This window comes from Saccoglossus kowalevskii, chromosome 1 (genome assembly GCF_978046115.1).
Source record: "Saccoglossus kowalevskii chromosome 1, keSacKowa6.1, whole genome shotgun sequence".
In the NCBI taxonomy this organism is placed as follows: domain Eukaryota; kingdom Metazoa; phylum Hemichordata; class Enteropneusta; family Harrimaniidae; genus Saccoglossus; species Saccoglossus kowalevskii.
Window position 1 is genome coordinate 48,708,364 of NC_140641.1, and position 21,767 is coordinate 48,730,130.

At 37.0% G+C, this 21,767-nt stretch overlaps 1 protein-coding gene across 1 annotated transcript in view; it reads right to left on the minus strand.

Annotated features, from left to right (window-relative positions):
• LOC102805556 (uncharacterized) overlaps positions 1-21,767 on the minus strand; it is a 115,283-nt gene that overhangs the window by 82,807 nt on the left and 10,709 nt on the right. Inside the window, exons 2-3 of the mRNA XM_085496453.1 lie at positions 14,305-14,338; positions 13,434-13,775 (exon numbers count right to left, since the gene is read on the minus strand). Coding sequence (XP_085352579.1) covers positions 13,434-13,775; positions 14,305-14,338 — 376 coding nt within the window. The remainder of the gene's footprint in view (positions 1-13,433; positions 13,776-14,304; positions 14,339-21,767) is intronic.

A 21,767-nucleotide genomic window follows, 5' to 3' on the forward strand; every position in this document is an offset into this window, starting at 1 on the left:
ATCAGTAACAAGATGTGAAGGTAATTAGTAGAAAGGAGGCAGTCAAGTCAGGCGCACCGTGGACAGACCAGCAATGAGGGATTAACAACAGCTCTCTCAAACCCCACTGTGTGATCTATATGTACCTCATTGAATACACCCAATTATTATAATTTGAGACATAGTTAACTGTGTAATGTATCCACCAAGGTTATGCACTTATTATTTAACCTAATCTAACATTGCCCACAAATACTACAATCTGTTGTATTGAGGTTCGGATGTAAAAACACAAGTTAATGTTTTATTCAAAATTGTCAGTGAAAATTGGATAAAAATCAGTTTTTCACTGAAATACTGCTAATCTTATTTAAACGACTGCCATTGAAATCAAGAATAAATTATTTTTAATCTTTCATAACAAATGACATGGCATTGATCGGTTAATTTCCATGTGTTTTACTTTATGCAATTCAGGATTAAGTTATGCGTATGAGGTTTGTGTTATGTAGATTTAAACTGAACGAATTCCTACACACTTAACCCCTTTTTGTGTATTTTTCACATTTGAATACCAGGTTCAGGTTAGTGAACATAAATGACATAAATAGGTGGTTCCCCCCATCAACATTGCATCTAAGTTACTCTTTGGGTAACCTGCAAAGGAAATACTTGCTCATTATGGAAAACTTCATTTTATTTGATTAGGAACTTGAGTATGGGCGATGGTCAATTAGAAAACAGTAAGAAACTCTTATATGAGTGGAAGGGTCAAAATATTATCTGTGCTTAACACATGGGAATACATAAAAACGTACACCTTCCAATTCCAAGCTTTTTTCCCGAAGACCTCATGACTTCATAAATAACACCTTGCCATGGTTTCCACAACACACCATAACCAGAAACACTTTCAAGCGAATTCATGCTCGTTTTTACACAGGTCGTTCTGACCTAGTGCAATCCTGCACGATTGAAAACTCATACGACAAAAAGACTCATTTGTTTAAGCGAGCTGACGATGTCATCATAGTAAGTCCTAATTGGATTGTTATGATGTGTGTTCTGACAGTTAGCGTCCGTGAAGTTCAGCACATTCACTTGAAGATTAATTCGATGAGGATAAGATTCTGTATATAGCGAAAATCGATTGATTTGATCACGAGTTTAGGCCAACAAATACGAGAGAAGTACAATCTGAAGAATTTAAACTATATTAGCGTGTTACAATCCTGTGGTGTATTGGTTTTATTGGGGTATTTCCCACTCTTGTAGTTCACGCATGCGCTTTGTTGGTTGGTAAAGCCATGTTTGTGAATAAAGTAAAGTCTATTGTTTGTTCTTGCCAACTTTGGTTCGTTTCATGTCTCTGCTTTGCCACAGGCCACGACATATCCTTATCCCAAGAACTGGTAATTGATATTGGCATGTGATCGGAAGTTACATAGTTATATATAATATTAATAGAAGATAAAACGTTGCGCACTGACAGATGAAATGCAGTGGTCTAGCCAACACGTAGTATTATGTGCATCGCTACTGTATTGTTATGGCCAAATAACGTTATACAAATTTGCTATTGTACAGTGTATCGCCCTCTGTAGTTGAGATTTGGTAAAGTGGCCATTTATAGCAGAGAGAAATGACGGATCACAGCATGTCTTGCTGGTGTTTTGACGCATTTGCATGAATTACAGCAGTCGAGCAAACTACACTAAGCGAAGTTTAGGTAGTTGGTTGTTGGAGCCTAATATTACGGTGAGCATACATATGATTTCTTTGTTACGAACTGCTGACTTTTGTTTGTTTGAGGTCATTGCTTCGTATACATGTGACTCGTCATTACCGATAACGCTAGTCTTTACGCTTTACGATCTACTGCGTATAATTCCATGTATTTCTAAGATGTGTTGTGATATCTTTACCCTTTGGTACTTATACACAAAATAGATTGGGAAGATATCAAAGTAGTGTAGCCTTTTCTCGATCCAGTTCACTATCTGCTGCTGGATTGAAGGAAAAACAGCGTAAAGCAGAATTGTTGGCTAGGGTTGCTGCATTAGACCAGCGCAAGAAACTGGAGATTGAAAGAATTCAACAAGAAGAAGCAAAAATAGCATTAAAGTTGCGAGAGGAAAAATTAGCCTTGGAAACAGAGATGGCCATCGCAGAGCAAAGTTCTTGATAAATTTGAATTAAATGGATATGATCAGCTGAGTAGAGACTATATACTATACAGATATCAAGTGATAAAATGAGAACAATATGATTCAAGGTATCAAGATAATGTTTTGCATTGATGAACAGCCTGTCAAAGATTTGAAACATGATGAGTTAAGATCAGTTGCGAAGGCACCAGCACTGGATAGAGGTGAGTTCATTTTATGTGACTAGCATGTTGATGAGCGCAGCGCGAATTCTATGCATTATGCGCGGGGTGATAGTGTGCATAATAATTGCGGCCCTAGCTTTGCGGGCAGTGTGCATGACATGCGCCGCGTGGGTAGTCTTCGGAGTGATTCTGATTCCGGTTCTCTTGTCTCTGATCACAAATCATCCGGTGAAGTCATTTTGGCAGTTGTGCGGGAATTAAAAAAAAAACAATCCGACATCAACAAATTTAGTGGTAACTCTATGGAATATAGAATGTTCATGCGTCAGTTCACTTCCAGAGTTGTAGCTAACACAAGTAACGCAGAGGAGCTGATGAATTATTTAGAATTATACACATTGGGAGAAGCAAATAAGATTGTAACTGGGTATGGTAATCTGAGTCCAGAACAGGAATACCCCGCTGCCCACAGGGAACTGGAAGAAAGGAATGGTGATAATGAGGTGATTGCCAACTCATTTGTGGAAGAAGCTTTACGCTGGCCAAGCATAAAAGCTCATGATGTGAAGGCATTGGATGCGTTTTCCAGTTTTCTACAAAAATGCGACTACGGTGTTCAAAGTATTGATGCAATGAGAATAATACAATTTTCTCCAAAACATGGCAAGTCTAGTTAAGAAGTTACCATTCAGTCTACAGGATAAGTGGAGAAGTGTTGTGCAGGGCATTAAAGAAAGGGATGATATTGTTGAGCTTGGAGTCCTTGTAAAGTTCATTAAGAAAGAAGCCAAAAAGGTCAAAGACCCTATATATGACCATGAAGAGGGCAAACACAAGAACGGCAACCAAAGACGACAACAAACTAGAGCATCTAAGGCAAGTTTTGCTACGGTTACAGATGCAAAACAAAATACTCAGAAACAAGACCCAAAGGAAACCTCTTGTTATAAAGAGAATGAGAAGCGTGCTACTGATGTTCAGCAAGCAAGGAAGCCTCAAGACATGCCATGTATATTGTGTGAAGATACAAGTCATGCTATGGAAGCCTGTCGCCTGTTGACAGCACAATCACACGATGACAGAATCAGTTACTTGAAGTCCAAGGGACTCTGCTTTGGATTTCTCAAAATAGGTCACCAGAAGAAGTACTGTCGGTTTAAAGAGTGTGTACATTGCAAAGGACTGCATCCCACACTTTTACATATTAAAGAAAAGGATAAATCTCAGAATGGTGATATACGAAATGGTGGTAACTCAAAGGTTGAGCCTGGACCTGTGAGTGCCTGGGCAAGTATGGCTTCAAAGGAACAGTGTTATATGGGGGCCATAGATGGTGAATGTACCATGACAATTGTTCCTGTGAAAATACGAGTTAAGCATAGTAGCCAGGCAATTAAAACTTACACATTTCTCGACCCTGGGAGCAGCATCAATTTCTGTACTGAGAGTTTAGTAAGGAAACTTGGTTTGAACGAAAGAAAAGTGAAGATTACATTTGACACTATGGGAGTACCACATGTCATGAACACCTATATTGTTCATGGTCTTGAAATGTGTGATCTCCAATGTAAAAATGCTATTGATTTTCCAAAGGTTTACACAAAGGATACGAAGCCAGTGTCTCGACATTACATTCCAACCCAGGATAATATTTCTCATTGGTCCCATCTTCAGGGAGTTCATGTCCCCCAGATTAACGCTGATGTGGGTTTGTTGACTGGGAATGCGATACCAGATGCATACACGCCTCTGGAAATAGTCACCGGCCCACAAGGTAGTCCACATGCCTCCAGAACTCGTCTTGGGTGACTTTGTGAAATGTAGTTCGCGGTGAAGATAACAGAGAGCAAGGTAGCTACACAGTTAACAGAGTTGATATCATTGCTGTACAGGAATCAGAAGAGCTGAAGCAGTTGGACCTTATGGTAAGAAGCTCTATAAATTTTGATTTTCCTGAGCGTGCAGTTGACGACAAGAGGGAGCCCTCTGAGGAAGACAAGATGTTCACAATGAAAGTTAATGAATCCATCAGTCATGTTAATGGACATTATCAGATAAGTTTACCGTTTCGAGATGATGATGTGAAGCTGCCGAACAACAAAGAATATGCTACCAAACGACTTAAAGGTATTGAGAGGAAGTTGAGAAAGTATCCTGAATTCTACATGGATTACACAGCCTTCATGGAAAGCATTATAAGTAAAGGATATGCAGTGAAAGTTCATGAAGATAAACTTAAGTAACGTTAGGTATGTTCTTCATCACGGTGTTTACCACCCACGAAAACCAGGGAAGATACGTGTTGTTTTTTACTGTGCAGCCAGGTTCCAGGGGACAGCATTGAATGACCATCTGTTACAAGGGCCAGATTTAACAAACAACTTACTTGGTGTGTTGCTACGCTTCAGACAAGAGCCCGTCGCTTTGATGGCTGACATTGAAGCAATGTTTCATCAGGTATGGATCTCAAAAGATGACTGTGACTATCTGTGGTTTTTGTGGTGGCCTAATGGTGACTTAGACAGACAATCGGAAGTATATGCCATGACAGTTTATTTGTTTGGGGCGGTATCTTCCCCAAGCTGTGCCAATACTGCACTTCAAAGAACTGCTGAAGACAACAAAAACTACTTTGGTCCAGATGTTGTGAATACAGTCCTCAGAAACTTCTCTGTTGATGACTGTTTAAAGTCTGTAGAATCTGAAACTAAGGCTATAAGTTTGGTACACGACCTGAGAGATCTGTGTCAACGAGGTGGGTTTAACCTTGAGTCGATTCAGACTGAAGAGCGTTCTAAGGAAGTTAAGCAACTTAACCTCGACTATGACGATCTTCCTGTTGAGCGTGCTTTAGGGGCGTTTTGGTTGGTTGAACCAGACATGCTTGGCTTCAAGATTATTGTGCAAGACCAACCAACCACTAGGAGGGAAATATTGTCCATTGTCAGTTCCATCTACGATGCTCTCGGCCTTGAGACACCATTTATACTCCCAGAATACTTTTACAAAGCTTGTGGCAGTAAGGCAGTGGATGGGATAAGCCTATTGAAGGGGCTGGTCTTCAGGTGTGGCATAAATGGCTGTCTGGCTTGCCAAAATTGGAGTCATTCTCAGTTGAGAGGTGTTATAAACCTAAACATTTTGGTGAAGTACTTTCATGCCAAGTACATAATTTCAGTGATGCCAGTGAACAAGGATATGGGATGGTATCGTATCTGCATCTGGTCAATAAGAGAGGAGAAATTCATTGCCCTATACTTCTGGGGAAATCTAGGGTTGCACTCCTTAAAAAAGTGACGATACCCTGCATGGAACTGACTGCAGCAACGCTTTCGGTACGAATGAATGAGAAACTGAAGAGAGAGTTAGATTACAACATTGACAAGTCCTATTTTGAGACAGATAGCATGTCAGTGCTGAGATACATCACTAATGAGACTACACGCTTCCATAACTGTGTGTCTACAATTTGTGAGGGATCAGAGATGTCTCAGTGGGAGGTACATAAATACGAAATTAAACCCAGCAGATGATGCTTCAAGGGGTTTGATAATAACTGACTTCATAAAATGCAAGCGATGGGGTACTGGTCCTGATTTTCTGTGGTTTCCAGAATCGGAATGGCCAGAGAATCAAGTAGTTTTAGAGAGGATTCATGATGAGGATCCTGAAGTGAAAAAGCTCTCAAATGTTGTTCTGATAGATGAGCAATCTAGCTTCAAGAGTAGTCTCATTTCTCGTTTTTCAAGCTGGATGTCACTGAAGTGGACAGTTGGATGGATCTTAACTGGTAAGAGAAATGTACAACGTTGAGCCAATCTGCAAAAACAAGTGCGTGAAAATATGTCTGCAAATGTAGATCCTAAAAAACGAGAGCAGCTTGTTGATGACAAGATAAGAACAATGAGGTCCAGAGTAAACCTCAAGTCTGCATCTCTTGATATTGACATACTACAAGAGGCAGAAAGATGCATTGTGACGTATGTACAAATAATTCACTTCCAAGATGAGTTGGATATACTTCTCAAAGGTCTTCATAGTAAGACGAGAATGACTGTTAAGAAGACAAGCCGTGTCTATAAACTTGATCCAATTCTGGATGACGGTCTTATCAGATTTGGTGGACGCCTGCATCGTGCAGCACTGTCAGATGATGAGAAGCATCCAATTATTATACCTAAGGATTCTCCTGTAGAAAATCTAATTTTGCAAGACATACACAAAACTGTTGGGCACCTAGGAAGGAATTCGATGTTAGCTAAGCTAAGGCAACACTTTTGGATCCTTTGTGCAAATACAATCATTCAGAGAATTATCTCAAAATGTGTTGTATGCCACAGATATTGAGCCAAAGTTGGTGAGCAAAAGATGGCAAGTTTGCCTGTGGACCGTTTAACACCAGATGAACCCCCTTTCACATGTAGTGGTGTGGATTATTTTGGACCTATATTAGTTAAACATGCTCGGAGTGTTATCAAGAGATATGGTGATGTATTCACGTGCTTGGCAACCAGAGCTATACATTTAGAAGTGGCTCATTCACTTACTACTGACTTGTGCATTAATGCATTGCGCAGATTCATGCCGCGAAGAGGTCAGGTCAAGATTGTGCGGATAATGAAACAAATTTGGTTGGAGCCAATCATGAGTTATGTGATGAAATAAATAGGTGGAACCATTGTAGAATCTCTGGAGCATTACAACAAAGAAATATTAGATGGGAGTTTAACCCTCCAGCTGGGTCCCATTTCGGTGGAGTGTAGGAGCGACAAGTCAGAACGATACGAAATGTTCTCTTTGGATTGTTGAAATAACAAGTCATTCACTAGGATGATGAGGGTCTTGCGACATTGTTCTGTGAAGTGGAAAATATTATAAATCTTCGGCCAATTACACAGCTTTCAGATGATCTGAATGACTTACAACCACTTACGCCCAATCATTTGCTACTTCTTCAGTCCAATCAGAGTTTACCACCAGGAGTGTTCCAAAGTCATGATAATTATGTACGCCGTAAGTGGCGCAAGATCCAATATCTCGCAGACATGTTTTGGAAACGGTGGTTAAGAGAGTATCTACCAATGCGTCAAGAGCGCCAGAAGTGGTTGAAACCTCGGAGAAACCTGGCAGTAGATGATATAGTTCTGGTGGTAGACAACTCATCACCAAGGAACTCATGGCCGATGGGAAGAGTTATTGAAGTTATGAGGGACCGCAATGACTTGGTAAGAGTAGCCAAAGTGAAAACAAGCTCAAATGTCCTATTGACAAGTTGTGCATAATTTTGGAAGCTGATGTTGTCTGTGGTGGTACTTGACTTTCTGACTTTCCTGGATGACTGTTTCAGGATATCCGGTTTGGAGATCTGGGAGCATGTGGGTCGGGTTGTTGCTGTGTTGTTTGCATGCGATAACAAGTCATGTACTGTCACAGAGCTGACGAAGTTATAACCCCGACTTTGGAGTAAATCCAGTCTCAAATAGAAGCGGTACTTCTGTGAACAATTGCGTTGATTTTAGTGATTGAACGTATTATCGGGTCCAGGGAGTCTCAGGTCATCAAAGTATTTAACTTTAAAGTTGCCTCCAAGAGATTTCCACCAAAGCATAGCAGTACCACCATTAGAGCGACCAGAAAGAATACCAGCGTGAGAATCGGTGGCGGAAACACCGAACGCTCAATAATCATTACAAATTTCGGAGAGATAAGTGAGCTCGTTATCGGTTAATTAGTGTGCTTTTAGCATGATTGCGACACAGCTTATTGACAATGTGACTGCTTGACTTAACAGACCGGCGGTTGTATGAGATAGTGTTAAGCTCTGACGTAATGAGTTATTAATTAACTATAGAAGTGGTGATACAGAATGATGTGTCAAACTTAGTTTCCAGTCACTCACAGTCCATGCATTAAACCTTCAATTAGTCAGAAATATGGTTCTTAATCATCGTAGTATCTGGGTCTAGTCTTGCAAATGCAAATTCGCTTCCCAACTAGGATGCTTTTAACAGACTTGCCTGTTCCTATGTTACGTTCACTGCGACAATTATGAACGACTTTAAATTAAATTCACCAGCATAGGGGATAGGTCTTTAGCTTACCTATGCATTCTATGATGAGAGGTGACTGATGTATCTAAACACCATTGTTCACCACATTAGCATAGCTACATTTCTTGTGGCATTGGCGACGTTTATGGTTTGTTTTAAAGCCTTCTGCATCAGTACATTGTGCATAACATATTATAACATGTCTGTCTTGTAGTTATTATTGTTACGTTTATCCATGTGACGCAATACATCATCATTAACTCAAGAATGTAATGGCGACCGTGAAGGAATGAATTTAATTCACATTGAGAAGGAACTTGTGTATTCGAGTAATTAGCGACTGCAAGGCAGACCTTGCTTTCGATGGCACGAATGTTACAACTTTTTATCTACTGTTAAAATAGCACTAACTGCGTTTTAAGCTCTATAACGTTACGTTTTGATTGGCTGATTTCAACAACAAAGTAAGATCAATATGATCAACATTTATGGGCGGCAGCTTAGACAAGTCTTTTGCTACAAAGTATGGTATATTATGAGGATCTGTTTCCTTGAGAAAACATAGAACATATTAATACATTTTTAAACCTTTGTCTTTTAATCATGCGCCGGGTACTAAAACGACCACACAAATCAAATACGCGACATTTTGTTTCATTAATATTGGAATAGGTATCCACACATAGCATCTGGTGTTTTCCCTATTCATGTTTGGCTATCTATATGGTTTTCAGTAAGTGATGGATTAGATGTTTGTAACTACATCCATTTCAATGGCCAGGGTTCCTAGATGATCCAAGGTTCCCAATCAATGCTGACCGTGTCATATATATCGGACATGATAATATGCTCCTACTGTTACCAAGTGATCAAAGGCTACCTTCTGTAATACCCGTTTTTACCATAAAATACAATATTAATCTGTCCGGGACATGTCAATACGTTAAGATAAGGGAAGATATTCACCAGCTACCTACCATCACACCATCAATAAAACCATCATAGTCACATAATCATTTTGGCTATTCATATCTTAAAATGTGCCACTGATTGTCATTAAACTTTATTTTGTTCCACTTTTGATTTTTCAACAAATGGTCACATTATACCACAGATGGTGATATTGTTCATTCAAATTTTATCACAATATCATATCAGATATTCAAGTTATTGTCCCGTTATCGAAGCAGGTTGTATCTTTTGTAATTTTTATTGCATTAATCTGGTTGTCCAAGACTACAATTTCCGGATCTTACACTCAAACGAACAGACATGGGCAGCCATAGTTGTCATCAAAATATCAGATAGTATTGGGAATATCCTGTAGAATCATTCCTTATACACTTGCAGCATTGTTCGCATTGTGATTATCGTCCAGTGTGTCCAATATATTGTAAAATCTGTCGTGAAGCAAATTAGAAGATCTTTGCAATGACTAGTTGGAAATATGTTCATCAGAGAATGAAGAAATGTTGAGTAACCCAGAATATATCAGTGAAAACAAAAATATGTAAGGTTTATTTCCATCGATGGGGACTGGCCATATCTTTAGCACTATGGTCTTTCTGTTATGAGAAATGTTGTACGTTTAAACTTTAAATCTGCTTTAACGTCACTAAATGGTCAATAGATATTTCAAGAAAATGATAATATTAATCAAATAATTTTCATGTTCAGATCGCCCGAAAACTAACATAAAACAAGTAACTTGTAGAATGATGTGTGGGTAATATTTTTATATTGATTTGTGTTGCATTTGCAGCAAATAGTTACCAAACAATTAGAAATCTATAAGACTTGATATCTCTCTCAGCTGGCTTCACATGCATAGTTCAAGACTGCCTAACCGGTGCTTACACCAGGTTTTACCTAGACGGTTTGTGGTTACAGCTTCATGTTCCGAGTAATCGCAAGAAATTGACATTACAATAGAAAATAAAAGACTGGCACTCCCATGCAGTTAATAGCAAGTGAAATTCCTGGGATTGAAACATAGATTTTGAAATCACTGATGTAGGCATTGAATAACTTCTGAGTTGGCATAAAGACGAGAGAGTTTATTTAATCAGTGCTGAAATTATAATTAAGTTCGTTGTCAAATAATTTGTTTATTCCAATTTTTCCTGAAGTCAAATAGAATACACTGGTGAAAGGATGTTTTGGGGTGTAGTTTACATTGTGTATGGAGTGGTAGGGTTGGATTTCATATAATTTGTTCATTTCCAACTCTCGTGAAGTCGCATAGAATTTCACTTAAATTATTTTCGATGAAAGGTTTTCAAACATTACCTGTGAATTCAATTCTCACTGTGCTGTGACAAGTCTCAATATTATGAGGGAAATTTTCACTGGAATTTATTTTAGCGAAAAAATGTTTACATTGAAAATGTATTCCACATTATTACATATGTACTGTAGTATATTTTGATTTGTCTCTGAAATCAAAATCGGTAATACCACATCCCATATGTAAATGAGGTCTATGGCAACTGCCAAAAACAGATTTTTTTAATACCTTCATGCCAAATGTATCACACCCTACATTTCTATGATTAAAAAGCACGGACGTAGCTCATTCTCCTCGGCTTGGGTGTGGGCAACAATTTACTGTTTTTTATGTCTATTTTCATTACCGAGAAATTTGACCCCAACGTTGGTGTAACTTTTCACCAGCAACGGCTTTTAACTCTTCTGAGTTGTTTTTTGGCTTGGCTAATTTTGTTCATACCTGACAGGCAGCCGTACCGTCACTAATTGGAACAAAATCTTGGCCCACAGCTACCCTGGCAACAGCCAAAAATACTTTCGCCCTAAATTTATTACCTCCTACCAGTCTTGTACTGTTCAAATAATCATGCCTTTTACTTTGGCTACGCTGCACACCGGTAGGAGATCACCGGCGCCGACATCGTTACACTGTATCAAAGTAATCTCAACGCAACTTTGAATAAAATGTAAATGCTGTCTCCAATCTAGAAAATACTATCGCAAAACGGTTGGTGGAAATAATAAATTTAATGGCAGAATACGTCCTACTCCTAGCAATAAAATAAAAGTGACTTCTAAAGACTGAATGTTTTTTGCAAACTTCGTATACGGTGCCCGGTTTTAGTTATAAACCAACGCTAGCTTCACGTTCAAGTCCTACATTGGCAACAGCCGATAACATATTGCTTGTTTTTTTTAGCGGAGCGGATCGACAACCAGCCTACAGGCTTGTTTTCATTGGCAACTGAACTATTTTTATTTTGTAACAAAATTTTCATCTGCTAATTTTATCCAGTTCAAATCGTTCAGCAACATTTTTGGCATATTAGGTGTACATCACATGAAATACTACGATTGAGAGAACTTGATATATGTTGACTGAGTTTTATAAACCCTGAAGGGCTCTTGGAAGATCCACCCGCAGTAAAATTAGCGATTACCATTGAGGCACGACCATCAACAAGTACCAAGAGGTTTCTGCTGGCGACGTTGCGGCGTTACCCAGCTCCAAATAAAGATTACCAACGCCAAATGAGCAACATTTTAACCGGTAATCAAGATTCATTCAATCCACGGCTAGCAAGCAACATCACAAGCGAAGTTGTAGCGTGCAGTACTAGTACGTCATCCCGTCAGTGGAGTACCGTAGTAGCCTTCTCCATTGTATTCAAACGAATAACGTGGTGTGCCATTCTCCTTCAAACCCGGGATTCGATCAGTAGTGGAGTTTCAGTAAAAAAAACATCGCAAATCATGCATGTTCAACATTTTCAAACCAGTATACTAAAACAGAAATGTTCAGCGATGCGAAAGGAGGATAGATAAATGGACTAGTCTCTTTTCATGTTGACATTCATAGTAAAGTCACGTGACTGGCTGGAAAATGTGTTTAATAAGCTCTCATTCAAGCAACAATGCAGATTTCCCAGTGGGAGTGAAACTAGTTCGACTCTGCCATTACAAAATAGGGGTGTTTTCAGCAAAAAACGAATAACCCTGGACTGCACACAACACACTGAATTTCGGAACAAATCTTGCATTATTTACAGCAGCAGAATACCTCAAAAATATCAGAAGAAACATGAAAACACTATTGTATTTCGGCCTGAACCTTCTCTATTGAAATTCCAGAAATTACCCCCATATGTGCATTCATTCTCTACCTTGGTATCATCCAACCCTGAAAACAAACTCTTAATACCACGCTGAAGCATTTGGTAATGACTTCGTCACGTTTTGACCAACCTGTTACATGGCAGCCAGCAGAGAATTCACAATCAATAACCACATTGTGAAATACAGTATGTGTCAGCGCAACTATTTGTATCAGAATAGAAATAGTCTGTTCCAGTTTGTCTGCGGGTATATTTTCCACCAATATTTCTTTCATCAATAATGATCTTTTTATGATATATCCACTTGAACTTGAAATCAAAGAAACTACAAAATCAAGTTCTTCTGCCTCATATTTTGATGTTCTCAATGAATTTGTCTCTAAGTGTAACTATGTGACAAAAAATATGATTTTAGCATCATCAATTTTCGCCATCTTTGTCACTCTTTCTCCTGCATATTGTGTGTATACATTTTCTAACTTGTTCGATATACTAGAACTTCACTGAAGGTTTTAGAAACATCATCATCGATTTGTGTCTTCCAATCTGCAACCAAGGTTTTTTTGAGTCAACGTCCCAACATTCAAGCATTTCTATGACATATAACTGGGGATAAAACACGACACATCAATTAGGCAGATGATCTCTGAACATCATGCTTCGAGACTGGTCATTTCCTTGAATATTGTTAAATGTTCCTTTCTGTGGTTTATAATTACTCAACTGGTCATCAAAATGTTGCCTTTCAACCAATATACTGAAATCAATCATTTAGTGATTACACGATTCACTCAGTTGGCATACTGTGTCGCTCATCTGCATTGTAGGGGACTTCGGGTAGTCGGCCACGTGACGCACAACAGTACATTTAACTATTTCAATGTTTTTTGTTTTTTCGTCATTCATTTCAATAATATCTATTTTCATTTATTATATAAATAAAAGTTGACAAATTGAAGTACAACTTACGCATTTTAACAGTCTGTTCTCCTTTGTCAACATAGTCGGATATAGGTTTTCCATTCCGTATTCTAGCGTTCTTAGAAGTGATGGCTTCTTTTGAGATCCATTTTACTTTGTATGTATTACATGTCTCAAATCCTTTGTCGTAAATATGTATTGATTTTACCGCGCCCATGTTCAAGATATAGTTGTCAGTAACATAGACACTTTTATCGTTCTCAATTATAATGGTGATATTCAGGTCTCTATTGGAACTTGGAATGAAAAAGAACATTCTTGGGCTTTGTGTATATACAGCTATACGTTTACAATCGATCCAGCCAACAGCAACCTTTAGTGCACGTTTTTCTGAAATAAAACAAATAACTTAATTTTAAAGTTGGCTGTGTGTTTAGATTGTGTGTACCCGATTCACCACTGCCACATCTGAGGTCATTAGTCATAACCAAATTTATACTTATATATTGAACATGTAATACAATATACATGCACTCAAAATTACAATGCAGCTAATCTATAAAAGCAGAATACGTATTACATCTCATAAGGCTGTGCACAACACAATAAAATTACAACAATGTATTATGATAACAAATAGTCGTGTGATCGAACGTGTCCAGATACAATTATCGATGCTGCAGTTCAAAATATTTTATTGTGGACGAACTTCACACAGCAAAATACGTCATGAAACCCATCCATCTATCAATATTATTTATTTATTTATTTAATTATTTATTTACGAACATTTAGACAGTTTTGGTAAAGCTCGGTATTCGAAGATTTGCCGATTGGCTTTACTATGAATATAATTGTGTTTTTCCCGATGAGCCTAATTAAATTTGCATTTAATATGTAGAGAATGTTTATACATTACCCTTTTCTGTGCTCTCAGCAGTTAATGGTTTAAGCTGCAAACGAACAGAAGATACGTTATAGTATAATTGCAGTTTATAACATTATAATTTGATCGAATCCCATACTCAGAGGTAAGATTTATATCCGTTATATAACATTTACATATGCCCGATAGTCGATAGTTTCTAGGGGTTGCGGCTAAAGAGATTTTGACTGATTAATGAGCCGATTAATGCATTACCATAGCCGAAACCTGATGGCACAGTTGCGATGCTCCAATTTGTGAACTCATGTCGCCGGTTATCATGCCGGGTGACAAAGACCGCTGCTTGCTGTATTGTTCTATCGTTCGCCACGACTTAACACAATATGCAGGTACCGTACATTCACACACTCGTACTATTTAGTTTTTGGTTTTCAGTTATTTTACTGTGCTTATCATTCCTGACCAGTTTAACAAATATATATATATGAGGTGTAATCAACTCTTATAATTACTAACCATGTATTTGTGTGTGCTGAAGGCCGCGTTTATCACTTAACTATTGCAGGGACAGACAATAATTCCGGAAACAAGTAACCATACCTAGAGGCGACAGCACAACATTTTGCATGGGGAGGGGGATCTGCTCACCAACCCTCGCGCCAAAGGCGCGACCTTACTAGAGGGTCCTGTGGCACGATCCCCCGGAAAAGTTTTGAAATCTGCACCGTCTGAAACGCATTTTGAGTGGCAAGACAGACATATCTCTTAAAATGTGTCATATTCACACAAAACACAAATGGTTTCAGCTTGATTTGGGGGGGGGCAACATTTTTCAGAGGGCGAGGCCCTTTGCCCCCGGTTCTGCCGCCACTGATACCAAGCATAGTTGTTGTTCTACCAAATAATATGAATGAACTCTTTCAAACTGATGGAGTACTGGAGTACTTTAAAACCAGAATCAGGCAAAGGTTGAGAAATGAGTGCAACTACCACATGGTCATTCGTTCTCTGAATAACTTTATATCGCTTTGCTGCATCAACGATGCCATATCCACTACTGTTGGACAACACATGAATGATGTTGATGAATAAGCTGACATTGAAATATATCGATACTGCGGTTAATTATAATGACTCTTACAGCTTAAATTTATATAGTAATTACGTACTGTAGTTGAGCAAAACAGTTTTTTCTCGTAATTGAAATGTATACAATGTGAATCGTTACAAATAATCGCAATTTTAGTTTTTCGCTTCTTAAAAGAAGTGTTTTTAATTATTAAAGCTATTGTTTATTTTTCACCCCAGTATTCTAGCAGTTATTCTAATGAAATAAATTTTCAAATTTTGGAAGATGAATTGGCAAATAATATATCTACATATCCGGATTATAATTTTTTTGTCGTGGCGACTTTAACGCCAGAACGGCAACGGAACCGGACTTTACTGAACATGATAACAGGGATTTTTTCGCAGATCAAGTAAATATACAAGAACCCACGTTACCAAAAAGTCTTCCCACGGTTCGTGCAATTATTGCATTTGGCCATTTATTATTAGATTTATGTAAAACTCTGATTTAAAAATTCTTAATGGCCGATTATTTGAAGATAAAGGACTAGGCTATTTTACATGTATTAAATCTACAGGTGCCAGTGTAATTGATTACGTCCTTAACATATTTTGACAATTTTGAACTGTGTAGTGAATTTTCCATAGTTAATAGACCCGATTCTGACCACTTGCCAATCACATTTAGACTGAAAACTCTAACCCAAAATGAGAACGAATCCTCAATTGAGGCAGTATTTTTACTAGATATAATTGGAATGTATCAAAACAGGATCAATTCCATACATTTTGGGAAGGAGAAACTGCAAAGCTCTTGGTAGAAAGATTTCACACTTTAGCAAATATGGGCGATACTATTGAAGCTGCTAATATTTTATCTGATTTGTTATTTAACGCAAATATATGAAGCAACAGACCAGGAAAACCCTAAATCAGTTTCGAAATTGTAGATCTGTTGTTAATCTTGAAAACTAAATTACTCACAGAAATAATTATCGTATATTGCTAAGGGACAAAAAGAAATTATTTAACAATCTCAAAAAACGTGAACTTTACATCTCTGCAAACAATCCGAATACAAAAGAATTTTGGAATTTATTAAATAGTAAGAAAAGTGGCTCATCTACAAAAATCCAACCAATTATGGGAATGAAAGTAACATGTTTTTAGAAGAAGTTCAAGACTATCTTGATAATTTATTAATTTTGCCAGAGTCAAATGCAGTTATTGACTATCAGATTTTAGATCAAGCCATTACAATTGTGGTATTGGAACAAGTCCTTAGTCGGTTAAATGCAAATAGGACAGCTGGTATTGATGGTTTATCGCCGGAAATATTTAAGCATATTTAAACAATTACTTGTTAAACTTTTCAATACAATACTTAATACTGGTATATTCCCTCCACAATGGGTGCATGGTTTAATTATTCCTGTCTATAAGAAGGGTGAAAGAGATTTAGTTCATAACTATAGAGGTATTACATTATTGCTATCGATGATAAGAGTTTTCAGTGATATTATATATCACCGTCTGCTTAAATGGGTCAACTTGCACTATCCTATTGTGGAAGAACAGGCTGGTTTCCGTAAAAATTATTCATCAGTTGACAATCTATTCGTTTTATCAACCATTATTGATCGTTATTTGTAATTAGGAAGTAAATTATACTGCGCATTTATATATTTTGAAAAGGCATTTGATAGGATTAACCACACCTTACTCTTTTATAAACTAACAAAATCTGGAATGGGTGGCAAACTATTTAAAGTATTGAAGTCAATGTACCAAGATATCAGGGCATGTGTTCGCTCCCCAGTAGGTATTTTTGAGTTGTTCAAATGTGAAGTAGGAGTCCAACAAGGCAGTGTTTTATCGCCACTCCTTTTCTCACTCTTTGTAAATGATCTTGGCGAATCAATACAACACAGCCACACCGGAGTTTTTATAACGCCTATAAAATTATGTTATTTGTTATTTGCAGTTTTTATCTCTTCCATGGGTTTACAACGTTTTCTGAATAATTTGGATCTCTATGCAAATAAATGGAGACTAAAAGTTAATATTGATAAATATAAAGTAATGGTATTTAGGCGTGGGGGCAGATTGAAATCAACTGAGCAATGGTGGCTTGCAGGACATAAACTAGAAGTTGTTTCTTATTATAATTATTTGGGTATAGTATTGTCGAGTTCTGGGCTTTGGAATTATGCCCAGTCTAGTTTGGCCAAAAAAGCGTCAGGATCGTTGTTTGCAATTAAGAAAAGTATTTCGCAATTCGAAGGTATTGATGTAAATATTGCGTTTGAAATTTTTGATGGTAAAATCCTACCAATTTTAATGTACGCTAGCGAAGTCTGGGGCTTTCACAATGGCAATCAAGTTGAAATTATACAAAACAAATTCTGTCTGTTTATATTTAAAGTCTATCATAACGCACCAAATGTGGCTATAAGGGGGGAGGGTAGGTAGGTTTACTATTAAAACGTTTTGACTTATTAGGATTATTAAAGTACTAGCTTCGCATTTTATCATTACCCCGACACAGACTGGTCTATTTATGTTACATGTTTCAGTACCATGAAACAGAAAGGGGTAAAAAGTGTTGGGCCTTGAATTTTAAAATGTTACTTCTTTCTTATGGTATGGGCGTGGCATGGTACAACCAAGAAGTGGGGAACTCTGAATACCTTGTTAAGCTTTTCAAACAGCGATGTTTGGACATTGATATTCAAAAGTGGACTCAAGTTATTTCCGAAGCTGTATTTTTATAGAAAATTTAAATATATATTTGGTCAAGAGAATTATCTTAAAACAGTCCAAAACGACTGTTACAGGGAAGCTTTGTGTCGCTTACGAATGTTTTGCCCATTGTCTGCGTATTGAAACTGATATAAAATTCCATAATACACGCACAGAAAGAGTTTGTATTTTATGTAATACCAATTGCGGACGAATACCATTTTTTCATAATCTGTCCGTTTTACCAAGAGTTGAGATCTAAATACATCCCAAGTTATTTCCCAAGTTATTATACATTTCTCTCACCCGAAAAAATTATATCGCTACTACAATTATAAAATGCAGTAATCTTGCATAATATTTCTAAATTTATTTTTCTCGCCACAAAAAAACGTATTTTGGTCTGACAGTTCACGTTCTTTTCTGTAAAATGTTATGTAAATACAATGCGTATACCTTGAGGTCGGAGGCCTACAGTATGAATAAATTTATATTTATTAATGCAATGTTAATTGCCTTTTAAAATTGCGAATAAAAATCTCCTAATGATAAAAACCAAATAAACGATTGTTCATGTGTGTGGCGTCTTTAGTGTATTAATCCATCAATGTCTTCACAATAGTTCATTAACATCAATTAAGCTTACACGACCTTATTATATAATAACCAGGAAGTAATGTTGCCATAATGACATAACGTACTGACGTTTGGTTCACACAAGTTTGCAGTTTTATTTAGAATCTTGCTTGCATGTTTAAAGTAGACATATATTATAGAAAGTTTGTAAATACATTGTGAAACACGTGAAACCAGAAAACCACGAAAAGATAAATATCGAAAAGAATCGAAAGACCAAAGTAAAAGCATCAGCGTCAGAAACAACACGACGAAGGAAAGTAAATCAAGTATATCCACGAGAAGCACAAGAAACTAACGGAGATAAAGCTACGCAAAATTATCTAATGGAGACATGCAATTGATATGAGTTATGTTTTTCAAGATTGTAAGTATAAATATTGATCTTTATGCAAGACTTAAATTCACGCCCGAACTCCGTTTAAGGTAGAGATGCAGTTTACCTGACAGGTATTTTAATTAGTTAATTAGGAAACCAAGATGACCTCCCTTGTCCACAAAACTATATATTTTCGGAAAGCTTATTGTACGAATTTTAAAATGTTAGTATTTTTTGGTTACAGGTGATTTAAAAAAAAATAGCATCTAAACTATGCTTCTGTTTTCTGTCAAAATTGGTTTATGGGTACATCTGTTTACTATGAAGAAAGTGCCGTCTTGAAATCTATCTACCAGTTGTCAATATTTCAGGGCGGCAGCTCAAATTTCACTACTTCAAGTTTATGTATAAATTTACACCCAGGCTAGTTGTCTGTACGATTGTTGTAACACTGTTCAACAAAAAACAATGCCCTGACGGCGTTTTGAAGATAAATATATTGCCAATCATTTGTGTAAATTTCAAAACAAAAGGTCAAAGCGTCTAGGAGCTATTTTCTTTAAAGTTCTGGGATGTGCACTAAAAAGAAGCTGAAGTAATTGCTAATTTGCATAACAATTCACTCAGTAAGAAGTTTGCTAATGCACATAATTAAAATGGCTGTAACAGTTCCAAATTTGAATGTATTATCGTTTTGTTAAAAGTTAAATACAGTGCATAATATGGAGATCCCGTCATTTCTTTTTTTCACCATATTTGTTTTTTATTATTTATGTACAGCCTTGCTAAATCTTGCTAAGCATTCAAAAAAGAGAATGCTTGCACCGTTTTTTGAGTATGTTCCACTTTTCACAATCATACAACATTTTAACAGTCTATGACCAAGACTGTTTGGATAATAAAAAGCGAAAAAATATGTCACTCCCAAGAGCCTACGAGCCTGCATCTCTACCTTAAATATCGATTTTAATGTAGCCCATGGTACTGAGTTGAAAAAAAACAATGGCCGCTGTTGGTATAAACATGAGTTTAACAAATTTGTACTTGTTGCTTCACAGAGAAACTCTCTCAATATGAAAAACACATGCAGAAATCTATGACGATGAACAGTTTCAAAATCATAAACAGTACTTTCTAGCAACAGAGAATTATTATGACCATGAATAATTCACTTCACCAGGAATATTGTTTAGTTTATGTAACTTTATGCATGCTTTCTATTGTCGAGTTTATAAAAGACTTTTGTATGTCGAATTGTATTTTGTGCGAATGCTTGTATTTTAAGATTTTGAAAGGATATTTAACAATTTTTTATAATAAGAATTTTTTATGATTGTGAAAGTATTAGCTACACAAATGTGAAGTTTCGTAAGGTTTTATTAAGTTTGTAAGAAGTTTATAAGTACAGAACTTGATGAGAAGGCCTTTGTCCCACATCTTTCTAAAATATTTTCAGTTGTCCATTAATACATTTGTGAAGAAATTTTGTAACGTGTTAAAATATGAAATAAAAGTGGCGCACTTACTTACGTATCACTCTAAATTGATCATTTTCGACAGCATTACATGTATCCCAGTGATATTTTGCAATTGTAGACCTCTCCATCTGAGCTAGGAAACAGCTCAAAATAGTTAAGGGAGGCGCATGTTACCACAATTTCACACTGTACGAACATTTGGTATTACAGGAATACATTGTTTACTAATTTTATTCAATAGTGACAATGTCGCAATGTTTTCACTGTGAGACACATTCCGGGTAATCATGTGAAAGTCCAACGGCTGCAGAGATTGGCTGATCACCTTAGAGTAGTATTGGGGAGTTTGTAAGAGAAGGGCACAGTGGAGTGTTATCTTAGCTAAACGTTTCGGAAGAATAAAAATGGACTGTCATTCTTTCAATATCACAGCCCAGACTGAACTCAATCTGTTAAGTCCGTGTATTTAATTGAATAAAATGACTGTTCAAATGGTGATGAGGATGAAGTTTAATTGACTAAATTTTGATCAACTAGTAATTATGGCAGTGAATATAGAACTGAGCGGAATTTCTGCATTTGAAAATAAGACTGAGCCAGCCACACTTTCTACGAGATGGAGGAGGGGCTAAAGTCATGAGTTTTATGCAGTTGGAAAAGGTGTGACAAACGATGGCCAGAAGAATGCTCTTCTGCTCTAATGTGCAGGAGGGGTTAATTGTTTAAGGTGTTTTCGAAGACAAATGTACCATATGAAAAACGTATATGTCAGTTAAAAGAAGAGAAGAAAAAAAACTATCAATCAAGGTGTTGCTCGTTTGGGACACCAGGCCAGTGTTGAGCTTCAGGGCTACACCATAAGTAATTTATGAAACGAACTGGAATTAGTTTGACAAATGCTCAATGAATTGCTAGGACAATGGAAGCGATTGATTTTCAATTAAAACAGATGGAGGGGCTTACCAGTGGTACACCAATTCTGAATGAAGTGAAGGTTAGAAAACCAGAGTTAAGACAGAAAAGAGGTGCATGTTATCGATGTAACAAAGTAGGATACCATGTCAAGCAAGCAACGCGACGTGTAATAAATGTCACAAGAAAGAACAATGTGTGATTGTGTGTAGAGCAAAATATAAAGGCGATAGAAGTAGGGTAAAATCAGATAAAGTTTGTGCAAAACAAGCTCAATCCATATATAGTGATAAGTAAGCCATATTGACAGCGACATTAAACATGACTATGATTTTACT